The 25,642-nt window shown below is 50.2% G+C and overlaps 1 protein-coding gene across 1 annotated transcript in view; it reads right to left on the bottom strand.

The window, feature by feature from the left end:
- Window positions 1-25,642, bottom strand: part of EPHB1 (EPH receptor B1) — a 454,706-nt gene that overhangs the window by 316,059 nt on the left and 113,005 nt on the right. The window contains exon 2 of the mRNA XM_070466704.1: window positions 3,626-3,690. Coding sequence (XP_070322805.1) covers window positions 3,626-3,690 — 65 coding nt within the window. The remainder of the gene's footprint in view (window positions 1-3,625; window positions 3,691-25,642) is intronic.

The following is a 25,642-nucleotide window of genomic DNA, read 5'->3' on the forward strand; positions in this document are numbered from 1 at the left end:
GATCAAATCTACGTCTTCTGCATTAGCAGGCGGATTCTTTACCACTGAGCCACCCCGGAAACCCCTCTAGGAATGGGGATGACTGCTAAGGCGGACCACAAAACCATGAGAACCATCACTTACTGAGCCCTGTGGCAGCCAAGCACCTCCCTGAGTGTTGACCATGGGACCTCAAAGCACCCTCCTGCCCAGAGCTCCTGAAATGTGAAGGTCAGGACCCTTTTGGAGCAGGACTATAAGGAAGGGTTTGGGAGAGGTAACTGAAGGCAGCCCAAGGGAGGAGGGTGGAGTTCACAGGGTCATGGGTGAGGGTCCTGGGATGCCCTCTGATGGGAGCTCAGCCCCCCATCCCCCCAGAATCTGTTACTTCATAAATATATTCGTTATTTTCTCCCTCTGCTCACCAGGTGGCCTCTGATTCGGGTTAAACCTAAAGGCTTTAAATTAAAGCTGCAATTAGATTATAAAGCAACATTTTGCCATTTGAGCAGAAATACTTTCTGGTTTTGACATGCAATAATATAATCCATTTTCCAGCGATATAACTGAAAACAATTTGCAGGCTATGTGTGGGTGGGCAGTCCAAATCCTTCCCGCATCTGGCAGTCCTTGAGTACAAGGGTGAAGATACCCAGGGAAACCATAAAAGGAAGTCTCCTGGCCTCTCTCTGGGGAGCCTTCCTCACAGGCCATGCACCATGGATAGGGTTCATTGCAATGCCAGCTGGGCTCCCTGGTGGAATCATGGTACCCCTTCTGGACCAGGCCAACCAGTTCCCTGGAGACCCACAGGCTACCAGAACAATGCCCACCCACCCATCAACATCTTCAGCACGCATTGTATCCTGACTGCAGGGGCCATCTGAAGGACAATTTGCTCCCTTTCTGGGTTGCTGGGGTGGGGCTCATCTCCTCCCCTACTGGATCCCAGGAAAATGTGGACCATTCACCCAGCCCCCTGGCTTCTCAAATGCCAGACCCTGGCCCCACTCCCCAGACCCCTTTATCACCCAGAAGTACTCTGCGTGTCTTAAAGTTAAGCCCTGATCCAAGGCCATGGCTTCCAGTCCTCCTTCAGTCTCCTTGAGACTCCCAGCTAGGCCTCTGTACTTTGTCACAATGGTCCTGGCTTCACTCTTCTTTTTGGGGTGATGTCACGCTATAAGATGCTGAACCCCTCCTGCCAACATCCTCAGCTCCTGACCCCTCAGGCCCACCATTCTCGCATAAGCACAAGTGAGGATGACTCCAATGCCACACAGCCTCCAGGCATACCGGATTGGGGCCATCACACACACACAGCCTGGACCTCAACTAGGTCCTCATTCCAGACACCTTCCTTCCAAAGAGTCCGGACTCTCCCAACTCACCAGCAGTGGCAGTTACCTCACACCTTTTCCTCCCTCCTAAGACCTGCTACTTAAGGCTCCACACCTTCACTCTCCCAACCACCCCTCCAACCTCAGAGAGAAGATGGGAAACGAAAACACTTCTTATTTTATGGCTTCCGTACCAATCCTGAGTCCTCCCGTCTCTCTGTCCTGCCATTTCAACCACAAAGGAATCCCATCCCCTGAGAGGCACCTGCCTCCACCTCCTGGGCTCTGTATTCCCTCCTCTCATGGGCTGCTCCATCGCCTCACCTCCTATCGACCCTTCAACGCCCTGCTTTCTGGCCTCTGACCCTGGTCCCTTCTGAAACCAGCAGCATGTGGCACCAATAGAGTCCTTGTAACCAAGCCCAGTGCACCATCCAAAGCCCAGCAGCACCTGCCACCTTTGCCCCCTTCCTCCTTGACCCCTGCCCCCTGCGCTTCTGTAAGAAGACCACCTCTTGGTTTTCTCCTGCCTCTCACTCCTTCTCATCCCCATCAAGGCATCTCTTGACTTTGAATATTTCCCAAAAGGGCCACTTGCCTTGGGAAGGAGTTCAGAAGTTTAAAGAAGACACGCGGTGTGTACAAAAATCAAGCAGAAAATGGTGTGTACAAAAATCAAGCAGAAAATGAACCATAAATCACATCAATGACTTAAGTCACAGGAGAAAACATGCAAACCTTCTGCTAACCATGTAACTTGTAGAAGAGGGGCAAATCCTTAATGTCTGGGCAACTTGAAGAGTTGCTGCATCATCAGCTTTCACGAGGTCCCCAGTGGGAGTGGGAGGTATTCCCTGGTGGCCTGCAGTGTTCCCAGCAGGATTTGGACTTGTCAGTGTGGGCAAGATTGGCCCCTGCTCCTGGCCCCACTTTGGGAAACACAGCTCACCCCAGACCTTGCCCTCTTACCGCAAGGTTTGATGCCTGCACCAAAAGTGAGATCCTGGAGAGAAAGCACAGGTGAGACCACAGTCTGCCTTGGGACCTGAATCCCAATGTCCCTAAGACATAAGTGGGAGTCTTAGGACTGGCTGTGACTCACACGCTGGGGTGCAGAGTGGCCTAAGGCCCCAGGCTGGAGGTGACCAAAGGCAGGGAGGAGAGAGGAGGAGTGAGATTGAAGAGAAGATCCAGCTAACCCTGGCCCTGCCTCACCCCCTCACTGGGATGAAGAGTCCATGCATTCCTCCTGTCCTCTCCCTTCATGATTAAGCCCCACAGAGAGCCAGCCACTAGAGCCTGAGATGTGAATCCCATCCCACCTCCTCCCTCTGCCTCTCCCCTCCCCAGTGTCTTTACCCACTGCCAAAAGCTGCCAAGGCCTCCTGCTTAGCTTTGCTCCAACTGTCCTGAGTATCCCATTTTAATCTGATGCCTCTGACCCATCCAAGACAGCTACAAGAGCCTTCTCTCAACTGTTCCCTACAATCGTGTCAGCAAGTGTGACAAGATCCATAAAGCCAAATGGCTAACTCAGCAGAGTGGTCCCAGTTCCCCACACTGTACACTGCCCAATCCACAGCCCAGCCCCACCTCAGCACTATCCACACCCTCCCATGGTCCAGACACAGAGACTCTTGTTCTTACATCGTTTCATGACTCCATCCCTTTCAACCAGCTATTCCTCCTACTTGGAATATCTTTCCAGACTCCCTACTTACTGCCTGTCAAACTCCTACTCACTCTCCAAAGCCCAGCTTGCATGCACTTTTTTTGTAAAGGCTTCTTGTCTCCCTCTGAATTGTCTCACTCCCAATTCTGTGCCCACACCCGGCTGTCAGTCTCCCCACTGCCACCCAGGAGGGATACATTTCAGCTCATTCATGCATGTGGTGGATCCCACAGGAGGCCATGAGCTCCTCAAGGCTATTCATCTTTGCAGCTACAGGTTCTGACCAGGTGCATGAACACTGAACGAATGAATCCAGAACATTGATCTAAGGCAGTGCCAGGTGAAAGACAGCCTCAGCCCTTCTGAACTCGAGCTCCTCCTCATGCCCTGGCCCCTCTTCAGCCCCACAGACATCCGGATCTCTGTCCTCCCCATCACCACTGACTTGAACACCCAACTACTGGCAGCCACTGGCCCCAGTTCCACACAGGCCTTGGCCACCTGCTGCTGGCTCTCTGTGGATGGGCCACAGACAAAGCCATTCACACCTGTAATCCACACCCCACAGGGGCAAGTCAGGTTCTGCTCCCATGACTACTCATCAGGACAGGAGGACGGACGGTCTGACACTCACCCCTGATGCGGGATTGGCGGTCCAGCCCAGCTCTGCAGTAGCCGTCCTGGTGTCCATTAAAGTTTCTGAAGGTCAAAAAAAGGAAAAAAATAGTGAGTCAGAAGAATTACTGGACGGTGAAGTTACTTAGGACTGTAAATGTCAGTGCTAGGAACCCTGGGCTCCTCTGCCAAGCCTACAGCTTGAGGGGAAGAGTTCTGCTAGGAGGAGCAGCTTGTGGCAGAGTTAGGTACAGAACTCAGGTGTCCTGATGCTAAGGCTCTACTGAATGACCCCAAGCCACCCGGGGGATGGTGTGTGACATCATCTGCCTACTCATCACTTTAATCCTGAGACATGGCATCTTCTCACATCACTCAACCTACGTGTTGACCAAGTAGCCAAATCGAATTCCCCTCCTCAAGTCTTTCTCAGCCACCTCCTTCTGATCTCCGACTCCCTACTCCTTTCTCCACACTCCTCTCTTCTGCTTCCCCTTAGGCATCCATGTTGACACTCTCAGCTGATTTCCCTTCAACTTCTCTGACCCCAACACTCAGTCCTCCTGCAGGTTCTGGGCCCAGATTCATGGCCACCCCCTTCCCAAGACTCTGCTGGAAGCTTGTGGCTTTGGCAAAGGCCTCACCCCAAACACAAACACACATCTCAGACCCCAGAGGCCTGCTTCCTGGTCACCAATCCCTCTGGCCAGGAAGGGAAAGTTGGACACCCTGACTTGGCTACAAGCCCCCAGGGGCACCAGGGTGGCTGCAGCACATGCATGAAGATCACCAGGCACCACGGAGCAGTTACAGAGCTGATATTTACTACAGCTGTTTTCGGGCAGGTAGCAGGGAAGTGTCCTGAAAACGGGGCACCTTTTTCTTTTTCCTTTCTTTCCTTTTCAATCTATTATTGACTGCTGTCAGCCCTACCTCTCGATGGAAACTTCTCCCCAAAACCTGACTAGAGCTTTGATCAGCAAGTCCAAAAGCCCTTTTGTTTGCAGGCGGGTTTGTTTGTTGTGTATGGGGGTTAGTGCATTTTGGCTGTACTACACGGCATGTGGGATCTTTGTTCCCCAACCAGGGACTGAACCCGTGCCCTCTGCATTGGAAGCAGAGTCTCAACCACCAGACCACCAGAGAAATCCTTTTTTTTTTTTTTTAACAGCAGCTTTACTGAGGTAGAAATGACATGCAATAAACTGCACATAATTAAAGCATACAATTTGATAAGTTTTGACATATATTTATACCCATGAAACCATCGCCACGATTAAGAAACAGAGACATCATTCCCAGAAGCCTCCTGTCCCTTTAAAATCCCTCCTTCCCTCTTGCCCCTGCCCCACCCTGTCACTGTCCCCAGGCAATAACTAATCTGTTTTTTCTCACTGTAGGTTAACTGGCATTTTCCAGAAATTTATATAAATGAAATCATATAGTATACTTTCTTAATCTGGCTTAGCTCAGCATAATTAAGATTCACCATATTTGTGTGTATCAATAGTTCATTGCTTTACATTGCTAAGTAGTATTTCACTGTATGGAGAGACTGCATTTTGTCTACCAATTCACCTGTCATTTCCATTTTGGGGCTATTACATGAGAGTATATGAGAGTTCCAGTTCATCCACATCCTCACCAACACTTGGCATGGTCAGTCATTTTTAATTTTGGCCATTTTAACAAATGTGCAGTGGTATCTCATTGTGGTTTGAATTTTCATTTCCTTAATGAAGAGTGATGTTAAGCATCTTTTCACATGATTTCTTGTCATCTGTATATCTTTTAGTGAAGTGTCTGTTTGATATTTTTCCATTTTTAAATTGAGTTATTTCCTTATTATTGAGTTTGGTAGGTTCTTTATTCTGGACACAAGTCCTTTATCAGACCAGATGGCCTACAAATATTTTATCCCACTTTATGACTTATCTTTTCATTCCTTTAATAGCATCTTTCAAAGAGCAGAAGTTTTAAATCTTGGAGAAGTCTAATTTATCAACTTTTTTCTTTTATGGTTTGATATCTTACCTAAGAAATCTTTGCCTAACCCAAGACTACAAAGGATTTTCTCCTACCTAGGTCTATGATCTATTTTGAGTTAAGTTTTGCCTAAGTTGGAAGCTATGAGTCAAATACACAATTGTGAGGGTTTTTTGGGTTTTTTTTGGCATGGGAGTCCAGAGTTCCAAAAGGGCATCTTTCAAAATCACACAGTGGTGCTCTTTAGGCTAGTGGAGGTGTCTTATGCACTTGAACTTTCCAAGGCATGTATCAAAGCACCAGGCACAGTACACCCTAACTGAACAAGTGGCTCAACAAACATGGGCACAGGACATAGACTTGATGTGCTGTTTTGGTTTCTCCCTACTGTTTCCTTTTCTCCTGAACATCCCTCCATCCCCTGTGAACAGTCATTCTCTGTTTTCTATTCCAGGCAGGAGACGGGAAGTATGAATGCAGAAATTTGGGCCCCTTAGGAAACAAAAGAACTCCTGGCATAAACCAAAGGATTAGGAAGAAAACTACCCTGTGGGCAGGACCGAGGCAGTGAAAATAAAGTGATAAATGAGGAGCCGTGCTGAGTCAAGGGGTGTCCTATGCCCTTGTCTCTCAGTGCTCAATCCCAGAGAAGGGATGGTGGGAGTCTGCCCAGGTGACAGGGCCTTGGACACACAGCATCCCAGCCTGGAGTGACCCCACCAGGCAGACATGGCATAGACGGAGCAGACAGAGTCTCTGGGCCAGAACAGGTCTAGTGAAGGGACCCCAGAACCACCCCATGGTGACTGGCATGGACTATACCCACGGCTCAGATGGGGTCCAGGGTATCTCAATGGGACCAGTATGGACAGGTGCTAACAGGTCAGTGAGGCACCTCCTCACAACCTGCCTCCCAGTGGAGTGGGGGCTTTCACTACAAACAGGGGAATAAGGCAAATACAGGGAGTTGGGTTTACTAGCCCATCCACGCTCACTTGGAGTTGGATCAAGAGTGGTGCCCCTTGCATAACTGAAGGAACACAAGCACAGGAACAGACTGCTTGAGTTTGTTTTCTCCACCGAGTCTTCCGACAGCTGGGGAGGCCGGTTCCTGCACGGAGCAGCCCTCCTTCTCCCCCGCGTCTCCACTTCACAGCACTAATAATGATCATAATGACACACCAGATTTACATAATACATGTCTCCAAAGGCACTCCATGAGGCCCTGGAGAAATTCATCTCCATGATTAAATGCCTTTGCCAGGTGGGCCTGAATCAGGAGTCACTGAATCCACTTTGCAGAGTTGGGGACCAGGGTACAGAATAGTGTAGTGCCTCCTTCATGGTCACATAGCCTCCCATCCTGATGCTGATAGCCTCAAATCTCAGCCTGCTGCCTACTGGGCAGACATGGGTTTCTGTGGACTCTGCAGTGCCCTGGAATGGAGGATCTTGGTCATAACACTAAGAAGCCACAAAAGCCCCCCAGAACAGCACATATTGCAATAAAAATGTATATGGAGGCACTCCTCAACTTCAGGATCATGCTGAAGTGCAGTGAAGAGCAGAGGACATGGGCAGGGAGGGAACTAGAGTCCAGAACCAAAAGTAAGAAACAGCCTTCACTCCTAAATCTTCCAAGGACTGGTTTGTTCTGTTAACCCCAGGAATACAATCTGAGAGTTCATTATATTCATAGTTACCTGCTCAAGGGCGATAATTGAATCTGTTTCTAAATAATGTTTTCCATCCACCTTCTTGGACAGAACTTGCAACGAGAAGAATCCATTTCTCTGCATCCTGCCCGCCGTGGAGATGGAAGGCCACAAAACCATAAACCATCCACTCGATATGATTAAGGGCAGTTTCTTTTCTGGCACAGAGCACTCCTGATTATGGCATTACACTCTGGTGGGGGCTGAATTAAAGTGATTTGAGGAGGTTTACATCTCCCTGGAGATGAAGAGAGTACTCATTTGCATTTATAAAGCATATTGAGAGTTCTGGCAGAAAGTTATGGTGGAAGCACAATTAAATATTTACCATCACTTCTGCTCTCAAACAGCGGCATGGGGACCAAACCAGCTGGAGGTGCATGTGTTGCTGTCAGATTGCATGTCTACAGGGGGCATGACTCTGGGACCCATACCCACCAGCAGCCTCTGCTCTCTGGGCGTGCATGCTCACTGCCCAAGGGAGAAAAGCTGGGGAGGGCACATGGAGGGCAGAGAAGGTGCTGGGGTAGGCAGGTGGGGTCCAGGCCCCACTTCCACCACATAATGACCATCTCTCTCCCCTCCCTCCTCACCTGCAGAACGGAGGAGGGCTCAGAGCTCAGGGCCAAGAGCGGACTGCGTGACACAGAGCACCGCAAACGAATGCTTTTATTATTATAACTGAGCCACTCCAAGCTTCAGTTTCTTAGCTATGAAAAGGACCTAAAGATGGTATCTGTAAAATACCTCTATGATTTCTACAAGAATTAATGATCATAGATACCTACCGATCATCTACCTCCTTCCTTTAAAGACCCAGGAGTGACATAAGTGGAGAATACGGCAGCGAATCAGAGCAGTGGGTCCCCTGGAGGGACTCTTGGTCCAGTGGAGAGACAAGAAGCAAAGTCTCACTCAGCATTCTGTTCTGGCTGAGACCATGAGAAGGAAACCGAGAAACTCAAGGGAATGGACGTGTGGGGAGTAAGTGGGTCCATCCCCAAAGACACATGCCTTTGTCTCTGGGCAAAGGCAACACTGGCCTCCTGGGCAAGGGTGGGCTATGGTGGGAGCGAGGAACAGAGACATCCACCTCACCTGGGAGAAATGACAGAGTGACGAGGAGAAGCAGAAACAGGTCGATGTGGATGAACTGGGAATCATCCCAAACCTCAGAGCGGGGTGAGGAAGACTGAGCCAGAGGGGAGGGGAGGCCGCAAGGGGAGACAGAAGGGGGTCTCTGGCAGGAGCCAGCCAGACTGGCAAGAACCCGAGAAGCCTGGGGCACATGAGCAGCCTGGTAGAGAGACCCTATTTTCCCAGGGAACAATTTCCCTTCAGTGGTTCTGGTAGGGAAACCCTCAGAGTCCCCCATCCAACCACAGGGGGCCGCCACCCGAGGGTCGGGGTGGTGGGGGCAGGTCTGAGCCCCCTGCACAGAGGAAAAGGCAGCTGCCACCCAGCTCTGCAGACGGTTCCCCTTTCTGTCTGGATTGGCACCTTGGGATGTATTGACATTTGGGATGAATTAGATGCCCATCATGGTGAAAGAGAGCTAAATAAACCCTCTCCTTACAGTTCTGCCACTCTTTCTGGAGAGACATTAATCAGACATTCAGCTGAAAATATTTACAACGTCCTTCCATGGTGGTAACAGTATACAACAACATACACAGATGGAATGGGGGCTTCCGGGCCTCCACTGAGCAGAGCCTCATGTGTATTTGATAAGGCAAATCCAAGGACCTTCCAAGCAGGGAAGAACCAGCACGGCCGTGCAGCCTTCTGGTGGCTCACGGAGCTCCCGAAACCCAGGAGCCACCGCCCAGAGTCACTCCACGAATCCAGGTCCTCTCAGGTAAAGGCCAGGAGTTGGAGGTCAGCCCACTGCAGCCCCAGCCTCTCCCTCAGCCTTCACGAGGGGTTGGGATCACTGGAAGAAGGCTGGGATGCATGGCATCAGGGGTGATGGTACCCATGCAGCAAAGGTTGTCTGAGTCGCTCCCACAGGCAGGTGGGCGCAGAGCAGGAACCAGAGACAGAGCAGAGAAAAACAGACACCTCGGCCCTCGAGGACTTTGCAGACAAGTGAGAAGACAGAAATTAATCAAATAACCACGCAGCTAAATGTGCAATTACAGCCTCGCTGAGTGGCAGGAAGGGGGAATCCCAGGGACAGTTGTGAACACTGAATAAAATGACAGGTGCGTGGAGCCTGGTGCGCAGCTAGCACTTCCTCCTGCCTTACCCAGGAGGCACAGTGACAGCCCCTTCACACACATGCGCACACACACACACACACACACACACACATTGTTCCAGGACTGGCAGGAACAAGACATGGAGTGAGCAGTCTCCCGCACTCCCAAATCCAGAGTGTGCCAGTGCTCACAGTGCGCTGGGCAGCTCTGACCACGGTGAGGCCCTCAGTGTCTCCATGGGACCCCTACATTGCCCTCCAGACCTGAACTCATCACAAGAACCTGAGCATTTCCTGGAGCTCACTCCTCCAGCCACCATCCCAGGCTCCTCGCTGTCCCCACTCATGGCCTTGCTCCGTCCATCACCGTGGCCTGCCAAAGACGCAACCCAGGCTCACTGCAGGGGCCTCCTGGGGCTCTTTCTCCAGGTCTTCCCTGGGGGTGTGTCCTATCTTCATACATCCCGTTCACTGGGCAAAGAACTGATGATGCCCACAAGATTCCTCAGGTGTCTGCCACTCCCGCAAACCTCAGCTCTGACACAGGGTCCCGCAACCAACAGCTGCTCAGCTGCAGCTTCACACTTGCCCAGACTTCCTATTGCCAATTCAGTCCAGCCTCCCGGCAATCTCATCGCCAACCTTCTGAACAGGCTTCAGCTTGCCCCCCAGGACAGAGGAGCGAGAGCTGTGCCGGCTCTGGGCTTGGAGATGGCTCTGGTTGAGTGTGAACTGGGAAAGGCACCAGCTAGCCTCAGGGGCTCGTGTTCTGGCATAACTGGGCCCGGGGCCCAACACAGCTAGTGAAAAAGTGTTCCAAGCAAGCCTTTCACATCTCATCCCATGTGTCCACCCAGGCAAAGGTTCTTCACATGTACCCCGCTCCACACTTTCCCACTGCCATTCCCTGGAGCCCTTGTGGGAAACCTCAGGCGCATTTAGCTTTGATTCCTTGTTCTCCCCAGTCCATCATCAGATCACTCACCATGCCACAGTGACTCCTGCATCTTCACTGTGTGTTCCTTTCCAATATCAGCAACTATGAGTCTAGGGCATCAGCCCTGCACAGAGGGACCACAGCAACCACCTCCTAGCTGGTGTCTCAACAGAGGCTCCATCTATACCATTCTCCACACAGCTGCCCAGTTTAGCTCCTGCTGTCCATGTAACTAGTTCAAAGGCAATACGGCCACACTCAGAAAAGGCTTACAGAATCTCGGTTCCTCTGATCACCCAGTGATGTCACCCCCAAGACACTGGCCAAAGGAAAACAGAAGGCTCTATATCATGAAGATATTCATTACAGCATTATTTAGAATATGATAACAATAGAACCAGCCTATCCAGAGGGGAAGGAAATGTAGGACGGAACACTCACATTCACACTCCTGGGGTGTTACAATGTCGCAGCATCAGGATGTCAGAGCAGGACACAGAACTGTGTCGGCCCCACAGATGCAACTCAGGCAACACCGCTTCAATGGAGTAAAATAGCGGCATGAGCACAAAGACCAGAAAGCCAAGTGCAAGAGCTCATAGGTCAGGGACACCGGTTTACTATCACTCACATTCTTCTATTTCGCATGCTGTTTTAGAAGACACACGTTCAGAAACAGAAATTTAACCCACCTTCTAAAAACCCCTATTTCATCCCATCTTACTCCCCTACTTTATGATTTCCAAAGTCTCTTCACTAATCCAAGATATGCAACAAACTAACGGCCTCCATGAAGCTTCTGCTCCAAGCCCAACTTTTGCAAATTGATCTTCAGTTTCCCAAAGGAGACCCATCATCCCCCTCACCCCCACTTGTGCTCAGGCAGGGCCTCCTGCCTGGAATGGCTTTTTCCTCTTCTCTACCTGAATTCTGTTCTGAATCTTTCTTGCCCAAGTGCACTGTAAGTACTTTGAGAAGGCATAGCTGTGACTTCCATCCCATAGACTTTAATCAGATGCCTTATGTAGCAGAAATGCTCCATCAGCTCTGGAGACCTGGGTTCAAATCCCAACTCCAAGACTAACAAGCAAATCAACATCTGAACATCAAAATCTGATTTTCCAGAAAGAGGTATCTCTCTTGCATCCCTGAGCCAGTGAGACCAGGCCCAAAAAGATGCTCTGTATATTCTTAAGAACACTCATTGGAACAATATTTATTTACTGTCTCTGCTAAGTGTAAAGTGTAAGGTGAAGAGGAACTGTTATTACATAAGTCTCCATTGACTGGTGTGTAAAAGTGGTCGGTGAGGAAGAGAAGCAAGCCTGAGTAAGTGGAATGAGGCAGTCCAGCCCATCTGCTGAATGACTGACTGACTGAATGAGATGGAACAGGCACTTAAACCACAGATACAAACTGTGAAATTTGCTCTTTTAAAGAACGCAGACTAGTGCAGTCCTCCCCACCACACCCTTCTCCTTCTGTTTCTTTCATTTCTCAAGATGCAATTAATTATCATAAATAGAAAGAAGCCACAGCTTAGATGGGTCAGAGCACAGAAATGTGCCTCTAGGAGGTGGGAGGGGCTCTGGGTCTGGTCCTGGCTTCCACGTGGCAGAACCGGTGAACAAGCCAGAGGCACAACTCTGATTTCCCTCCCTCCCAGGCTCTACCAAGTGAGGCTCCCTGGGAAGCAGCCCAGAGCAGGGGGACCTGCCATGGGCTGTTCAGCTGGGGAGCTGGAGAGGGCTGGGGACAAGCCTCAGAAGGGCTGCCTTCTCTGCCCAGCCCAGTTCAGCTCAGACACAATCTAGGTAGCTCCAAACAACAGAAATGCAATGTCTCACAGCCCCGGGGCCTAAAAGTCCAAAATCAGGGTGTCAGCAGGGCCATGCTCCCCCTGAAACCTGCAGGGGAGAATCCTTCCTGGCCTCTTCTAGTTGCTGGGGTCTTCCTGGCAGTCTTTGGTGTTCTTTGCCTTGAAGTTGCATCATTCCGATAAAAAGCAGAGACATTACTTAAACAATAAAGGTCCTATGGTTTTTCCAGTAGCCATGTGTGGATGTGAGAGTTGGACTGTAAAGAAAGATGAACACTGAAGAATTGATGCTTTTGAACTGTGGTGTTGGAGAAGACTCCTGAGAGTCCCTTGGACTGCAAGGAGATCCAACCAGTCCATTCTAAAGGAGATCCGTCCTGAGTGTTCATTGGAAGGACCGATGTTGAAGCTGAAACTCCAGTATTTGGCCACCTGATATAAAGAGCGACTTATTTGAAAAGACCCTGATTCTGGGAAAGATTGAAGGCAGGAGGAGAAGGGGACAACAGAGGATAAGATGGTTGGATGGCATCACCAACTCAATGGACATGAGTTTGAGTAAACTCCGGGAGTCGGTGATGGACAGGGAGGCATGGAGTGCTGCAGTCCATGGGGTTGCAAAGAGTCAGACACAACCGAGCGACTGAACTGAACTGAACTGATCTCTGCCTTCAGGGTCACAGGTGACCCCAAGTGCCTCTTTCTTCACATGGCCATCTTATAATATATCAGTCATATTGGGTTAGGGGTCCAACCTAATTTAGTTATGACCTCATGGTAACTAATTACATCCACAATGACCCTATTCCAAATAAGGTCATATCATCAGGTACTGAGGTTAGGGCATCAACCTAGGCGATCATTTGGAGCCAAGAAGTGTCACCAGACACTCACTGTGCAAGTGCTTGACAAATCGGAGTTGGGCCCCTAACAGCAAGCACTGCCATGCCCTGTGCTTGGTCCTGGTGTGGGCAGCGGAGTGTCTTAAGAGCCTAAGGTCCCAGCTAGGTCCTAAGGCCCCCTCTGAAGGGTGGGCTTTGGTCCCCCAACCCCAGCCCGCCCTGGCAGTCTTGATTGCAAAGCCTCGGCCCTCCAGCTGCCCTCTAATTTCTCCTCAGCCCTCCTTGTCCAAGCACCAAGGGACCCTGTCACAGCCTCCTTCAACCATGGACACCGTGCACGGGGGATCTGGGATGGGGCTGCAGCCTTGGCATGAGTGTACCGAATGCCTCTCCTGCAGGCTGCCCGCGTAGACACACTGGACCCTGTGTGGTCTCACCCGGGCCTAAAGAGAAGGCTGACGATGTAGCCCGAATAGCCAAGTGGCTCCCCTGATCCCACATACACTCTGAGGCCCAGGGAACACGAACACGCCAGGCCTCTTCCCGTGCTATTCTCAGTGCCCTGGTGCTGGTGCAAAGCTGGTGAAGCTGGCCTGCAGGGGTGCCAGCCACAGCTCTATAGCCACATCCCAAACCCAGTGACCCCAATACCACCCTCTTCAGCACATGCCTCCCCATCCCCAGGTGGGGCATGGGCAGCAGCCTCCAGCAGCCAGGCCTGGGGGCCACAGCGCCTCTGCTGGGCTGGACACAGGGACATTCTGGGTTAACCAACGACAAATGTCAGGGATGGGGACCCACGTGGCCTGTGGAGTTGGGGTGGGGGGAGATTATGGACTCATGCACACGCATGCCCCACTGCCTGTCTTGTTCATGAGTGTGGCTCCAGCAGCCTCTGCTACAGAGAACACAGGTCCTCTTGGTCCAGAGTGTCAGGCTTCATTCTTCAAAACTATGGCTGAAGAATCACTGGTTTGAGAACAATGGTGCTGGGCAGTGGTCTTCTTCTTTCTCATGTGCCACCAGGGAGAGTCCCCTCTTGCAAGGCCACCAAGAACTAAACGCAAGAGTCTCTCCTCACATCCAGAGATGCTTGGGAAGAGGTCAACAAGCAGCTCAAACATGACTGAGCGACTTTCACTCTCACCCTTTGAGTTTTCCCAAGGGCCAAGGTCAGGGACAGCGCTTCAGGAACAAAGGCAGGGCGCCCACACGCCTGTCCTGTTACCTACTCATCATCCTGATGGATTAGGACCACCCGGTCCATCTTTCAGAGTGAAAGGATTTCAACAGTGTTCTTGCCCAAATAGAGGCGGAGGCTCTGTGCCGGGCCCGCCCTTGGGAGACTGTTCCCTTGTGGAGCCCTGCCTGTCCCCTCCCCACGCCCCTACACTTATCCTGCATGGCATGCCACCCCCATCTGGCTCCTCGATGGAGGAGGGGACTTGGAATTCAAGGACTGACAGCTGCTCTCCAACAAAAGAGAAGCCCTGAGCAAGTGAGACTATACACAGGCGAAAGGAAAAAGGGAGACTGAAAGTCTTCATTTTAGGCACAAAATGCCCAACAGCCCCTCTGTCTTCTTCCTGATTCCTTTTCTACATTCTTTTCCTTTTATCTCAGCTCCCTTTCCCATTCTCACGTCTATATTTCCCAATCCTTCAAGCTGGACAGACACCCTCTCAAATCCATTTGCACCTCTCCTACATCTGAAAATACCCCAGAGCCAGAGAAATGAGAAGAAAAGTCGGTCTCACCCATCCTGGGCTGGGGATCTCTGACCCTCCGCAGCATCAAACATCTGTAGGCAGAACCCAAACCAGCCAGATGGTGTCAGTGGGCACAGGCAAGGTAGACCTTGGAGGCTCCTCTGCGCCCAGGCATGATGGTCAGCAGCCCCAGGCACACCCAGGCCATCAGGCACTGGGGGGCCTTTAACCAGACCTGCAGCAGAGCTCCTGCCCAAGCCCTCACATCCTCCTGACGCAGCTTCCCACCCCAGCACCAACACAGGTGCCTTCCAGCAGCAAGGAGAGAAAGTAGACTCTCCAGGAGTGTTGTGGTCCAGGGACATCCTTTATCTCTCTGCTCCAGCACGCTGATTGTGCCGGCTTGGCCAGGAGCCCACTGCTCAGTGCCTCACCTATTTGCATTTTTGTGGGGAGAGTCAAAGGCCCATTAAAATAGAGAAGCCTGGCATTTTGCAGTCTCCCAGCACTGTGAATTCTAAGGGAGATTAGATCCGCTTGCCCTGGCCATTTTGACAGCCCTGTGAGTTGGCGCCAATGGCACACAGATAAGAATCATGCATAATAAGCCGGCTGCCTCCACTCCTCATCCACAGGAGGAGAGAGGGCTTCTCACTTGCTGGGGGATGCAGGCACCTGGGGGCATCAATCACCCGGGAGAAGAGAGGGGAGGAGAGGCCACACGCCCATGCAAAATGACTCTCTGCAGCCCTAATGAAGGCCGGCGATGGATGGTGGCCTGGGCTCGTTAATCAAAGGGAGCATGCTGCCGTCTGCCTCTCCTTCCAGCCCTCCTGTGCCCGCATCCTGGGTTGATCTGTGACACAGTAACTCTCAGATGTCACTGCCCCCTCCCAGGGGTACCAGGGGTAGGGCTCTAGTAGGGTTTTGGGGGATGTGCCAGAGAAGGAAGGAGTGGGGGCTGGAAGGCAGGCCCTGGCCTTCTCCTGGACATATCCTGGACCAGCCTGGGGCTGATGACTCCCGAGGGGCCACCAGAGCTGACACATCCCCCTGGGGCCTCTTCACAGAGTGCGTCCCACCAGATACACAGACATCCTCTTCTAGGGGTCGGTATCCTTGGCATGGCCATGGAGGGGCGCTGCCCCATGGCACCACTCTCCTGGCCTCCAGCCTTCATGCCCAGCCCACCCTCCTCTCTCCAGAGAGCCAGACTCCGTCCAGAAAAATGCCCGGAGTGGTCAGTTGGTCACCCTACTGCTGTCCACCCCAGGAGTGTGGGCAGAGAGGCTCCAGGCTCTCATCACATGCTGGCAGCAGGGCCAGGCCTACTCTGCAGGTCTGCCGTCTCCTGGTCTGTTCCCTCTGACAAACTGATGTGGAGTTGGCCACCCTTCTGCTCATCTCACTTTAGTTGCTTGTTACATGGAAACAACTGCATAAAATGCCTCCTCTGCAGCTGAGGGCACTGTCCTAAGGCCTGGGTGTGTGTGGGAGGGCATCCGAGTTGTGAGGTGGCATTTGTCCAGTCCCCAAAGCCTGACAGCTCTCAGAGGGTAACAGTTCCTGCCCTGGGAGGGTGCAGACCCCAGACCTGAGGCAGAGGGCAGCTCAGGCATTCCTGGCCAGAGCAGGTGGGGAGCAGGACTCCGGCTACCAGGCCTGCCAGCCCCCAGCTGGGGGAAGCCAGCAGGACCCTTCTAAGACTAACAAGGGAGCCTCGAATTCTCTGGAGATATTTCTGTAAGAAGGCATTCACTGTGGGGAGGACACTAATAGCCTCGAGACTGTTCGGGGTCTCAGGAAATGCTGGGTGCCGGGGGCCAGCCAAGTCTATTGACTGGAAAACACAAATACAATAGAAGCATTCCCGGGGTGCTCCTCGGCTGTCTTGGCAATGATAGAGGGTTCTTAGGAGCAGGACTGACAGGCAGGGCAGGACGGGCTTCCTGACAAGGAGAGGCACCATGGCAAAAGGTAAATTCCCAACGACAGGAGGCATCATGGAGTTACAAGGGCAGCACCAGAGCGGCTGTGGGCATCACCCCACTGGCCACCACACCCACTTAGCTAGAGGAGGCCAGAATTACGATCTCACAGGCCAGAGGGAGCCATTCTCCTGGCAGGCTCCTCTCTGGGTCTGCTACTGGTGCTCCTATCGCCACCTCACAGATGACGGTGGTCAGGCAGCACAGGAGGGCGGGCTCAGAGCCCAGGACAGACAGACCATCACAAGCACTCAAAAGCCATCCAGCACAACAGGGGAAATGACGAAAGTCAGAGAGTGACTGAGGCTGCCCTGAGGGTGCAAGGGGAGAGGTGGGGTAGAATGCGGGCTTCAGTCACCAGGGAGGATCCTGCAGGAAGCATGACGGGGCCTCCACCTGGCAGCCGGCAGCCCGTGAACTCGGGGCCTGATTCCCAGAGCGGGCTGGCACGTGGGTGAGGCACAGAAGGTCCACAGAGGAGACTCCCATCGCTCACAGAGCCTATGGGACACGGGTCAGGGGCTCGCCTGAGGAGGAGCCCGGAATGTGGCCTGTGGGCTACACTCTCAGGGCGGGAGGAGAGCGTGGCTGGGGGGTCAGGCAGGCTTCCACAGAGGGTGCTAGGGACTGTGGCCACGCCTCAGAGAAATGGACAGATGTGGTGGGGTGAAGGGTCAGTGTGACAGGACAGACTCTCAGAGGCTCTGCCTGAGACGAAGCAGAAGCACAGCCCCTGTCTCCTGACCGAGGGCCACGGGGGCCCCTGGGAATCGCCTCCTCCTCCTCAGGGCCGGAAGCTTACAGGGAAGGCTGTTCATGGACTTGGCCTTGCACTCTCCGTGATGGCGTGAGGCAAAAGTATTGTGACTCTCCACTGTGGTTTTTTTGGACAAAAGAACAGACTGAAAAATCAAATCTGCATCTCTCCTCCTTTTGAACTGAAAAAAAGATTAAGTTCAGTGACACAGGATCTGGAGCTCTGTTCCCTGTCCTCCAGCCTGCACCTGACGACCAGTCCAGACTTCACCTGCCCACTCACTTCACTTCCTGCCTACCCAAAGGCAATCAGAGACTAGGCCCAAATCTAGGTGCCACTCTCAATTCAGAGCCTCTCAAAGTGGCTCAGATGGTAAAGAATCTGCCTGCAATGCAGGAGCCCCAAGTTAGACCCCCGGGTCAGGAAGATCCCCTGCAGAAGGGAATGGCTACATATTCCAGTATGGAGAATTCCATGGACAGAGGAGCCTGGCAGGCTACAATCCATGTGGTCACAAAGCGTTGGGCATGACTGAGCAACAAACAAACAAACGTGCACATACACGGTATACAAAGCTCCAGAGACTGGGTGCATCCTCCTCCCCAGCTTCAGGCTCTCATCCAGCACTCTCACCCGTTGGTCACTCAATCTTTGCTTGCATACCACCCAAGATGAGGCACTCACTACCTGTCCAGCTGGACCATTTTCTCGTCAGAAGTCTGCCTCCTGGGATTTCCTTTCTTCAACACATGGGGTCCCCTAAAAGGGTCCCCAAAAAACCAATTGCTCCCCTTTCTCCATGGCAGCCCTTCCGAGTTTTCTCTCTCCCAGCCCCACGCTCTTGGCTCCATCAGCTCTCCTGCCAGCCCCTATCACCTCTTGACAGATCTGAACATCACATGAGAGGGAAGGGGGCTGTCACATCCTGCTGGGCACATCCTACTTCTCTCTTCATCTCCCTGTAGATACCCTTACCAAGCATGAGGATGTAGGTCCCCACCCTCCCCTACCAAGCATGCCAGGGTCTCCTTAGGAGAACCAAGGCTCCTCGGAGCTCTGAATCCATTGCCAGTGCCCCTTTCGAATCTCTTCTTCCTGGCCCTCACCTCCCTCCTCCTATTCCCTCTTCGCACTCCCTTTTTGTGCTGTTATTGCTGCTTAATAAGGTGTTTCTGGGATGAATAGTGTTTTCAGCTCCGGCTGGGAATACATCCGGCCTTTCCCAGCCCCGCCCCTGTCCTCATGGAGCTGGTGAAGGTCTAAGGAGAGTTGGGCCCAGACAATGGGCCAGCAGACTCACTTGCGAACTCACAAAAGCCCCATTTCCCTCCATGTAGCAGAGTGACAGGCACAGAGAACAAACCCCTGCCTGCATGCCGCCCACATGGGATGCCGTGGGGGCTCGGGGCCCCTGAACAGAGAGGCTGGAGCTCTTGGGCTCTGGCCCCAAGAGAGAGCCAACATGAAGGGTTGGAATTCACAGGGCTGCAGATTCCCAGGGGTTTGGCACAGTCCCCACCTCATGCGGTCATTGGGAGCACCAGCACATCCAACCCTGACACGCTGGAGCATCTGGGTGCACATACAGAAGGGCCCATATCCTGTGTTTAGATTCTGAGAGACAAGGGCTTGTGAAAAGGAAGACAGGATATGAAGCTCCCTGCACTCCAGGCTTCCTGAGGGTGGGCAATGTGCCTGGAGAGGCAGACATGGAACACTGGCCCCTACGCATCTGCTGTGAGGACAGGTGAATGGATCAGTGACTGAATCAGTGAGGGGATGAGACGCTAGTGGGGGTGACAGCTCTGGCCTCCAGCATCTCAGGGGAGGATGCTTACCTGGAACACATTGGTCCCTAACTCTGCACCAGGAGGCCCTAACTTTAAGGTCAGCAACATGTAAATCCTGGCATTTGGGAGGGAAGAGCACAGGTGAGGAAGATTTGCACATGGACGACTACTCCTCACCTCCCATGTACACTGGACTGGTGAAATGTGGACCGAGTCCAAGACTTCTGTTAATTTTTAAGTTGAGTAATGCAACCAAGGATACATTCTTTATTGTAAAATGTCCATTCTCTTTGCCTTCTCTTGATATCCATCACCAGTACTACTGGCTGGCTTTCACGGGAAGGAGGCAGGAGCCACCTTCTCCCTGCTTCGTAAGAGTTACTCTAATGGACATAACATAACATAACATAATATAATGATGATAAATGGCAAATAGCAAGCAACTGTGTCCCTTTGGCAGGTCCACTGCTGCTGTGATTCAAATTCACATCTCAGAAAAATGACCTGGAACTTCATTCTACAATAGTCACAACTCAGTGTCAACTTTGGGAATGGCTAGAGACAACAAGGCATGTCTTCTTCATGCTTCACTAAGATCCTTGGGCTTACCTCCCCAAACTTTAGAGAAATGATGCCCAGTGTTATTTACCAGCAGAGGAAAACACATGCCTACCTCCTTCAGAGGCCCCTTACCTTGTCAGCCATGCTGTAGCTAGGAGAGCACTGGAGTTGAAGTCACAGGACATGGGTTCTAACCCAGGCTGTGTACGTAAGACCAGTGTGGCCTGGGCAACCCACAAACTCTGAGCCCCATATTTCTCGCAGGGAACATGGGGGCAAATACCTGTTTCTCAAGGAAATAGAAAGATCAAATGAAATGTGAATTGTAAAGTGTCTATTATTGTATCTAATATATAATAACCACTTATCGATATTACCTATTATTATTTCTAAACAGTTGGATAAAAATTATGCTTTCTATGAAGGATATAAGTCAAGACTTCTTTTTTTTCCAGCATGTGGATGGCTGGTTGGTTATTTTAGCACCATTTGTGGAAGACACTATCTTTTGTTCCATTGTATTACTTTCACTCCTTACTTACAAATCTGAAAAGATGATGCTGTTAAAGTGATACACTCAAAATGACAGCAAACTTGGAAAACTCAGCAGTGGACACAAGACTGGAAAAAGTTAGTTTTCATTCCAATCCCAGAGAATGATCAATTCACTTCAGTCCCAAAGAATGTTCAAACTACAGCACAATTGCACTTATTTCACATGCTAGCTCAAAACCTTTGGAAGTTGGGCTTTGACAGTATGTGAACTGAGAACTTCCAGCTGTTCAAGCTGGATTTGGAAAAGACAGAAGAACCAGAGATCAAATTACCAACATTTGCCGGATCACAGAAAAATTAAGAGAACACCAGAAAAACATCTACTTCATTGACTACATGAAAGCCTTTGACTCTGTGGATCACAACAAACTGTGGAAAATCCTTAAAGAGATGGGAATATCAGACCACCTTACCTGCCTCTTGAGAAACCTGTATGCAGGTCAAGAAGCAATAGAACCAGACATGGAACAACTGACTGGTTCAAAATTGGGAAAGGAGTGTGTCAAGACTGCATATTGTCACCCTACTTATTCAACTTATATGCAGAGTACATCATAAGAAATGCTGGGCTGGATGAAGCTCAAGGTGGAATCAAGATTGCCAGGAGAAATATTAATAACCTCAGATGTGCAGATGACACCACCCTAATGGCAGAAAGTAAAGGGGAACTAAAAGAGCCTCTTGATGAAGGTGAAAGAGGAAAGTAAAAAAGCTGGCTTAAAACTCAACATGCAAAGAACAAAGATCATGGCATTTGGTCCCATCACTTCATGACAAATAGATGGGGAAACAATGGAAACAGTAAGAGACTTTATTTTCTTGGGCTCCAAAATCACTGAAGATGGTGACTACAACCATGAAATTAAAAGATGTTTGCTCCTTGGAAGAAAAGCTATGACAAACCTAGACAGCATATTAAAAAGCAAAGCCATCACTTTATTCACAAAGATCCATCTAGTCAAAGCTATGGTTTTTCCAATAGTCATGTACAGATGTGAGAGTTGGACCATAAAGAAGGCTGAGTGCCGAAGAACTGATGCTTTCAGACTGTGGTGCTGGTGAAGACTCTTGAGAGTCCTTGAGACAGAAAGGAGATCCAACCAATCAAGCCTAAAGGAAATCAACACTGACTATTCACTGGAAAGATTGATGCTGATGCTGAAGCTCTGATACTTTGGCCACCTGATGCAGAGCTGACTCATTGGAAAATACCCCTATGCTGGGAATGATTGAAGGCAGAATGAGAAGGGGACAGGAGAGGATGAGATGGTTGGGGTTGCAAAGAATCGGACACAATTGAGCAACTGAACAACAAAATTATTTTCACTCTTTATCAAAGATCAGTTGACCAGTGTTATGTGGGTCTACTTATAGGCTCTCTATTCTTTTTGTAAATATCACACTGTCTTGATTACTGTAGCTTCACAGTAAGTCTTGAAGTTAGGTAGAGTCAATCCTCTAATTTTGTTCTCCTTTAATATTGTGTTGGCTATTCTGGGTATTTTGTCTCTCCCTATAAACTTTAGAATCAGTTTGTCAATATCCACAAAATCTTTGCTGAGATTTTGATTGTGATTACATTGACTCTATGATCAAGTTGCGAAGAACTCACATCTCAGAAATATAGTCTTCCTATCCATGAACGTGGAATATCTCTCCATTTATTTAGTTCTTTAGTCCTTCCTTGAATTCATTCGTCAGTTTTATAGTTTTCCTTCTACAGATCTTATACATATTTTGTTGGATTTATAATTAACTACTGCATTTTGGGGAGTGCCAATGTACTTTGGCCACCTGATGTGAAGAACTGACTCATTGGAAAAGACCCTGATGCTGGAAAAGATTGAGGGCAGGAGGAGAAAGGGATGACAGAGGATGAGATGGTTGGATGGCATCACCAACTTAATGGACATGGGTTTGGGTGGACTCCGGGAGTTGGTGATGGACAGGGAGGCCTGGTGTGCCATGGTTCATGGGGTCGCAAAGAGTTGGACACGACTGAGCGACTGAACTGAACTGAATGTATGTATTTTATTAATAGTCCTTGGCTAGCCCTTGTTTTTATTGTTGTTCAGTCACTCAGTTGTGTCTGATTCTTGGTGACCTCATGGACTATAGCACACCAAGCTTCCTTGTCTTTCACCATCTCCTGGAGCTTGCTCAAACTCATGTCCATTGAGTCGGTGATGCCATCCAACCATCTCATCCTCTGTTGTTCCCTTCTCTTCCTGCCCTCAATCTTTCCCAGCATCACGGTTTTTCCTAATGAGTCAGCTCTTCACATCAGGTGGCCAAAGTATTGGAGCTTCAGCTCCAGCATCAGTCCTTCCAATGAATATTCAGGATTGATTTCCTTTAGGGTGGACTGGTTTCATCTCCTTGCAGTCCAAGGGACTCTCAAGAGTCTTCTCCAACACCACTTAGAGTCTACATAAAAGTTTTTTCAAAGCTATCATTACATTTCAGAAGACCATTATAAGAAGAGCATTAGACTTACACAAACTCTCTGAGCCCCAGCTTGAGATCTTATTACACAAACTGGACATAATATCATCAGTCAAATGAGCCTTGGCTTGCATTCTCCTGGACCTATACAGATAATAAACATGTTTGTTAGGAGAAGCACAGCTCAAGGAGCAGTCTCCCAGCCCAGCCCAGGCATACACCCTCCCAGCTGGCCTTAGTTTATCCCTGGCCCTCTGGAGTGGGGCTGCTAGGATGTGCACTATATAGCCTACATTGGCAGCTGGCAAACTTCCTATAAAAGTCCAGATAGTAACGATATTTGGCTTCATAGGCTACAAGGTCTCTGTTATAGCTCTTCAACTTTGCCTGAAAATAGGCTACAGGCTATTGTTTGCCCACTCCTTGTCTAGGCAGGCAAGGGCTCTGGCATGGACAAATGTGCTGACAACATTTGTTCAGTGATATTTAAATTTTTCTTGTAATTTTCATCAACAAATTCATTATTTAGCATATAATAATAACATATCCTTCCAGCCAATAGTATACCTACAAACTTCCCCATTCAAAACACCAGAAAGACACCAGCTGGGGCCCTGAGAATGTTTGTAAATGAAAACAAAATAAATAAGCTTTATATTCACAGGTAATTTTAGCAAAGTGTACCTGTGGAAGATGACTGGCCCAATTCTGGCTTGTGATGCTGTCCTCTTGAGCTAACTGGTTTCTACCAGATTTGGGAAGGTATTTGAGTCCTTCCTGGGCTTCCCAGGTAGCAGCAGTGGTAAAGAATTCATCTGCCAATGCAGGAGACATGAGAGACGCAGGTTCAATCCCTGGGTCAGGAAGATCCCCTGGAGGAGGGCATAGCAACCCACTCCAGTATTCCTGCCTGGAGAATCCCATGGACAAAGAAGCCTGGTGGGCTACAGTCCATAGGTTCGCAAAGAGACAGATATGACTGAAGTGACTTAGCACGCAGGCACATTGAGTCCTTCCTAGAAGATCTGAAGGAAAACTGGAGAAACATGGGCAGCATAATCCTCATTTACCACTAATGAATTTGCAGAGAAATGTTTACAATTAGTATGTTTGTCGGTGGGGAGTCTGCGGACCTGGCACATAATGAAAATCTGTCATCCCAGGAATACTTTTAAGGGCCCTGAGCTCAGGGAGAGTCTCCCCTGGTCTGACGGGGCCACAATCAGAGGAATGATGGAGGGGAGAAAACGCAGCACAGGTCAACCAGGTGGCGGATGCAGAGAAGCCAGCAGGTGGTCAAAAGGGACTTCAGAAGGGAAGACAATAGCAAGATGCTCTCTCAAAAGAGGCCGAGATCTACCTGCCCAGGAATGATGGAAGGGTGGCAGGGCTCCAAAGCCTTGAGGGCAGCTGGAGGGAAATGGACACAGCAAAGCCCCGGTCACCACCCAGCAGAAACATGACTGAGGCCAGGTTTGGCCGGACCTTACAAGCAGACCTTACAAGCAAAGGAGTACTGGGATCATCAGGGTCACACCTCAGAGCCTCCACCGTAAGACACAGCTGTAACTAGCACTGTGATGGCAGATTCCCAGGGCTACCTTCAAACTCCTCCCGCAGTGAAGGGAAACTGGGGAGTCCACAAAGGTCAGATAACAGCCAGCAAGATGCTAAGGCCGAGGCTGTGCTCTCTCCACACCTGGCTCATGTTATTGTGAATGGCTGTAATGCATGATGGCAGGGGCTCCTGGGTGAGAAGGCTGGACCCCCAACCACACCTCCAGTGTGGAGGAGCAAGGGTCAGCACAGTGCATTGAGCTGTGTTCCCCGAAAGATACATCCAAGTCCTATCACACAGTACCTGTGAATGGGACCCTACTTACTGATGTAATTAAGGATCTCGAGCTGAGATCATTCTGGATTTAGGGTGAGCCTTAAATCCAGTAACTTATGTTCTTAGAAAAGAAAGAGGCCTGACACACAGAGATACAAGTGAGGACAGATGCAGACCCTGAATTTCTGCAGCTGTAAGTAAGGAACATCAAGGATCAGCACCGACAGAAGCCGGGAGAGTCTTGAATCAGTTTCTCCCTCAGAACCTCCAGAAGGAAGTACCCCACAGACACCGTAGTTTCGGACTTCTGGTCTCCAGAACAGGGAGAGAATAAATTTGTATTGTATTTTAAGTCCCTCAGTTTTTGGTTTTGTGTGTTTGCTTTTTATCCTTCTGTTTTTTTTTCTTTTTTCTTTCACAGCAGTTCCTTTGTTGCTGTGGTTCAGTTGCTCAGTCGTGTCCGACTCTTTGCGACCCCATGGACTATAGCACACCAGGTTTACTGTCCCTCACTATCTTCCAGAGTTTGCTCAAATTCATGTCTATTGAGTCAAGGACACCATCCAACTATCTCATCCTCTGTCACCCTTTTCTCCTCCTGCCTTCAATCTTTCCCAGCACCAGTGTCTTTTCCAATGAGTCAGCTCTTTGAATTAGGTGGCCAAAGTACTGGAGTTTCAGTGTGAGCATCAGTCCTTCCAATGAATATCCATGGTTGATTTCCTTTAGGATTGATTGGTTTGATCACTTTGGTGTCCAAGGGACTCTCAAGAGTCTTCTCCATCACCACAGTCCAAAAGCATCAATTCTTCGGTGCTCAGCCTTCGTTATGGTCCAACTCTCACATCCATACATGACTACTGGAAAAACCATAGCTTTGACTAGATGGACCTTTGTG

The sequence above is a fragment of the Odocoileus virginianus genome, chromosome 4 (assembly GCF_023699985.2).
Source record: "Odocoileus virginianus isolate 20LAN1187 ecotype Illinois chromosome 4, Ovbor_1.2, whole genome shotgun sequence".
Taxonomy (NCBI): Eukaryota; Metazoa; Chordata; class Mammalia; order Artiodactyla; family Cervidae; genus Odocoileus; species Odocoileus virginianus.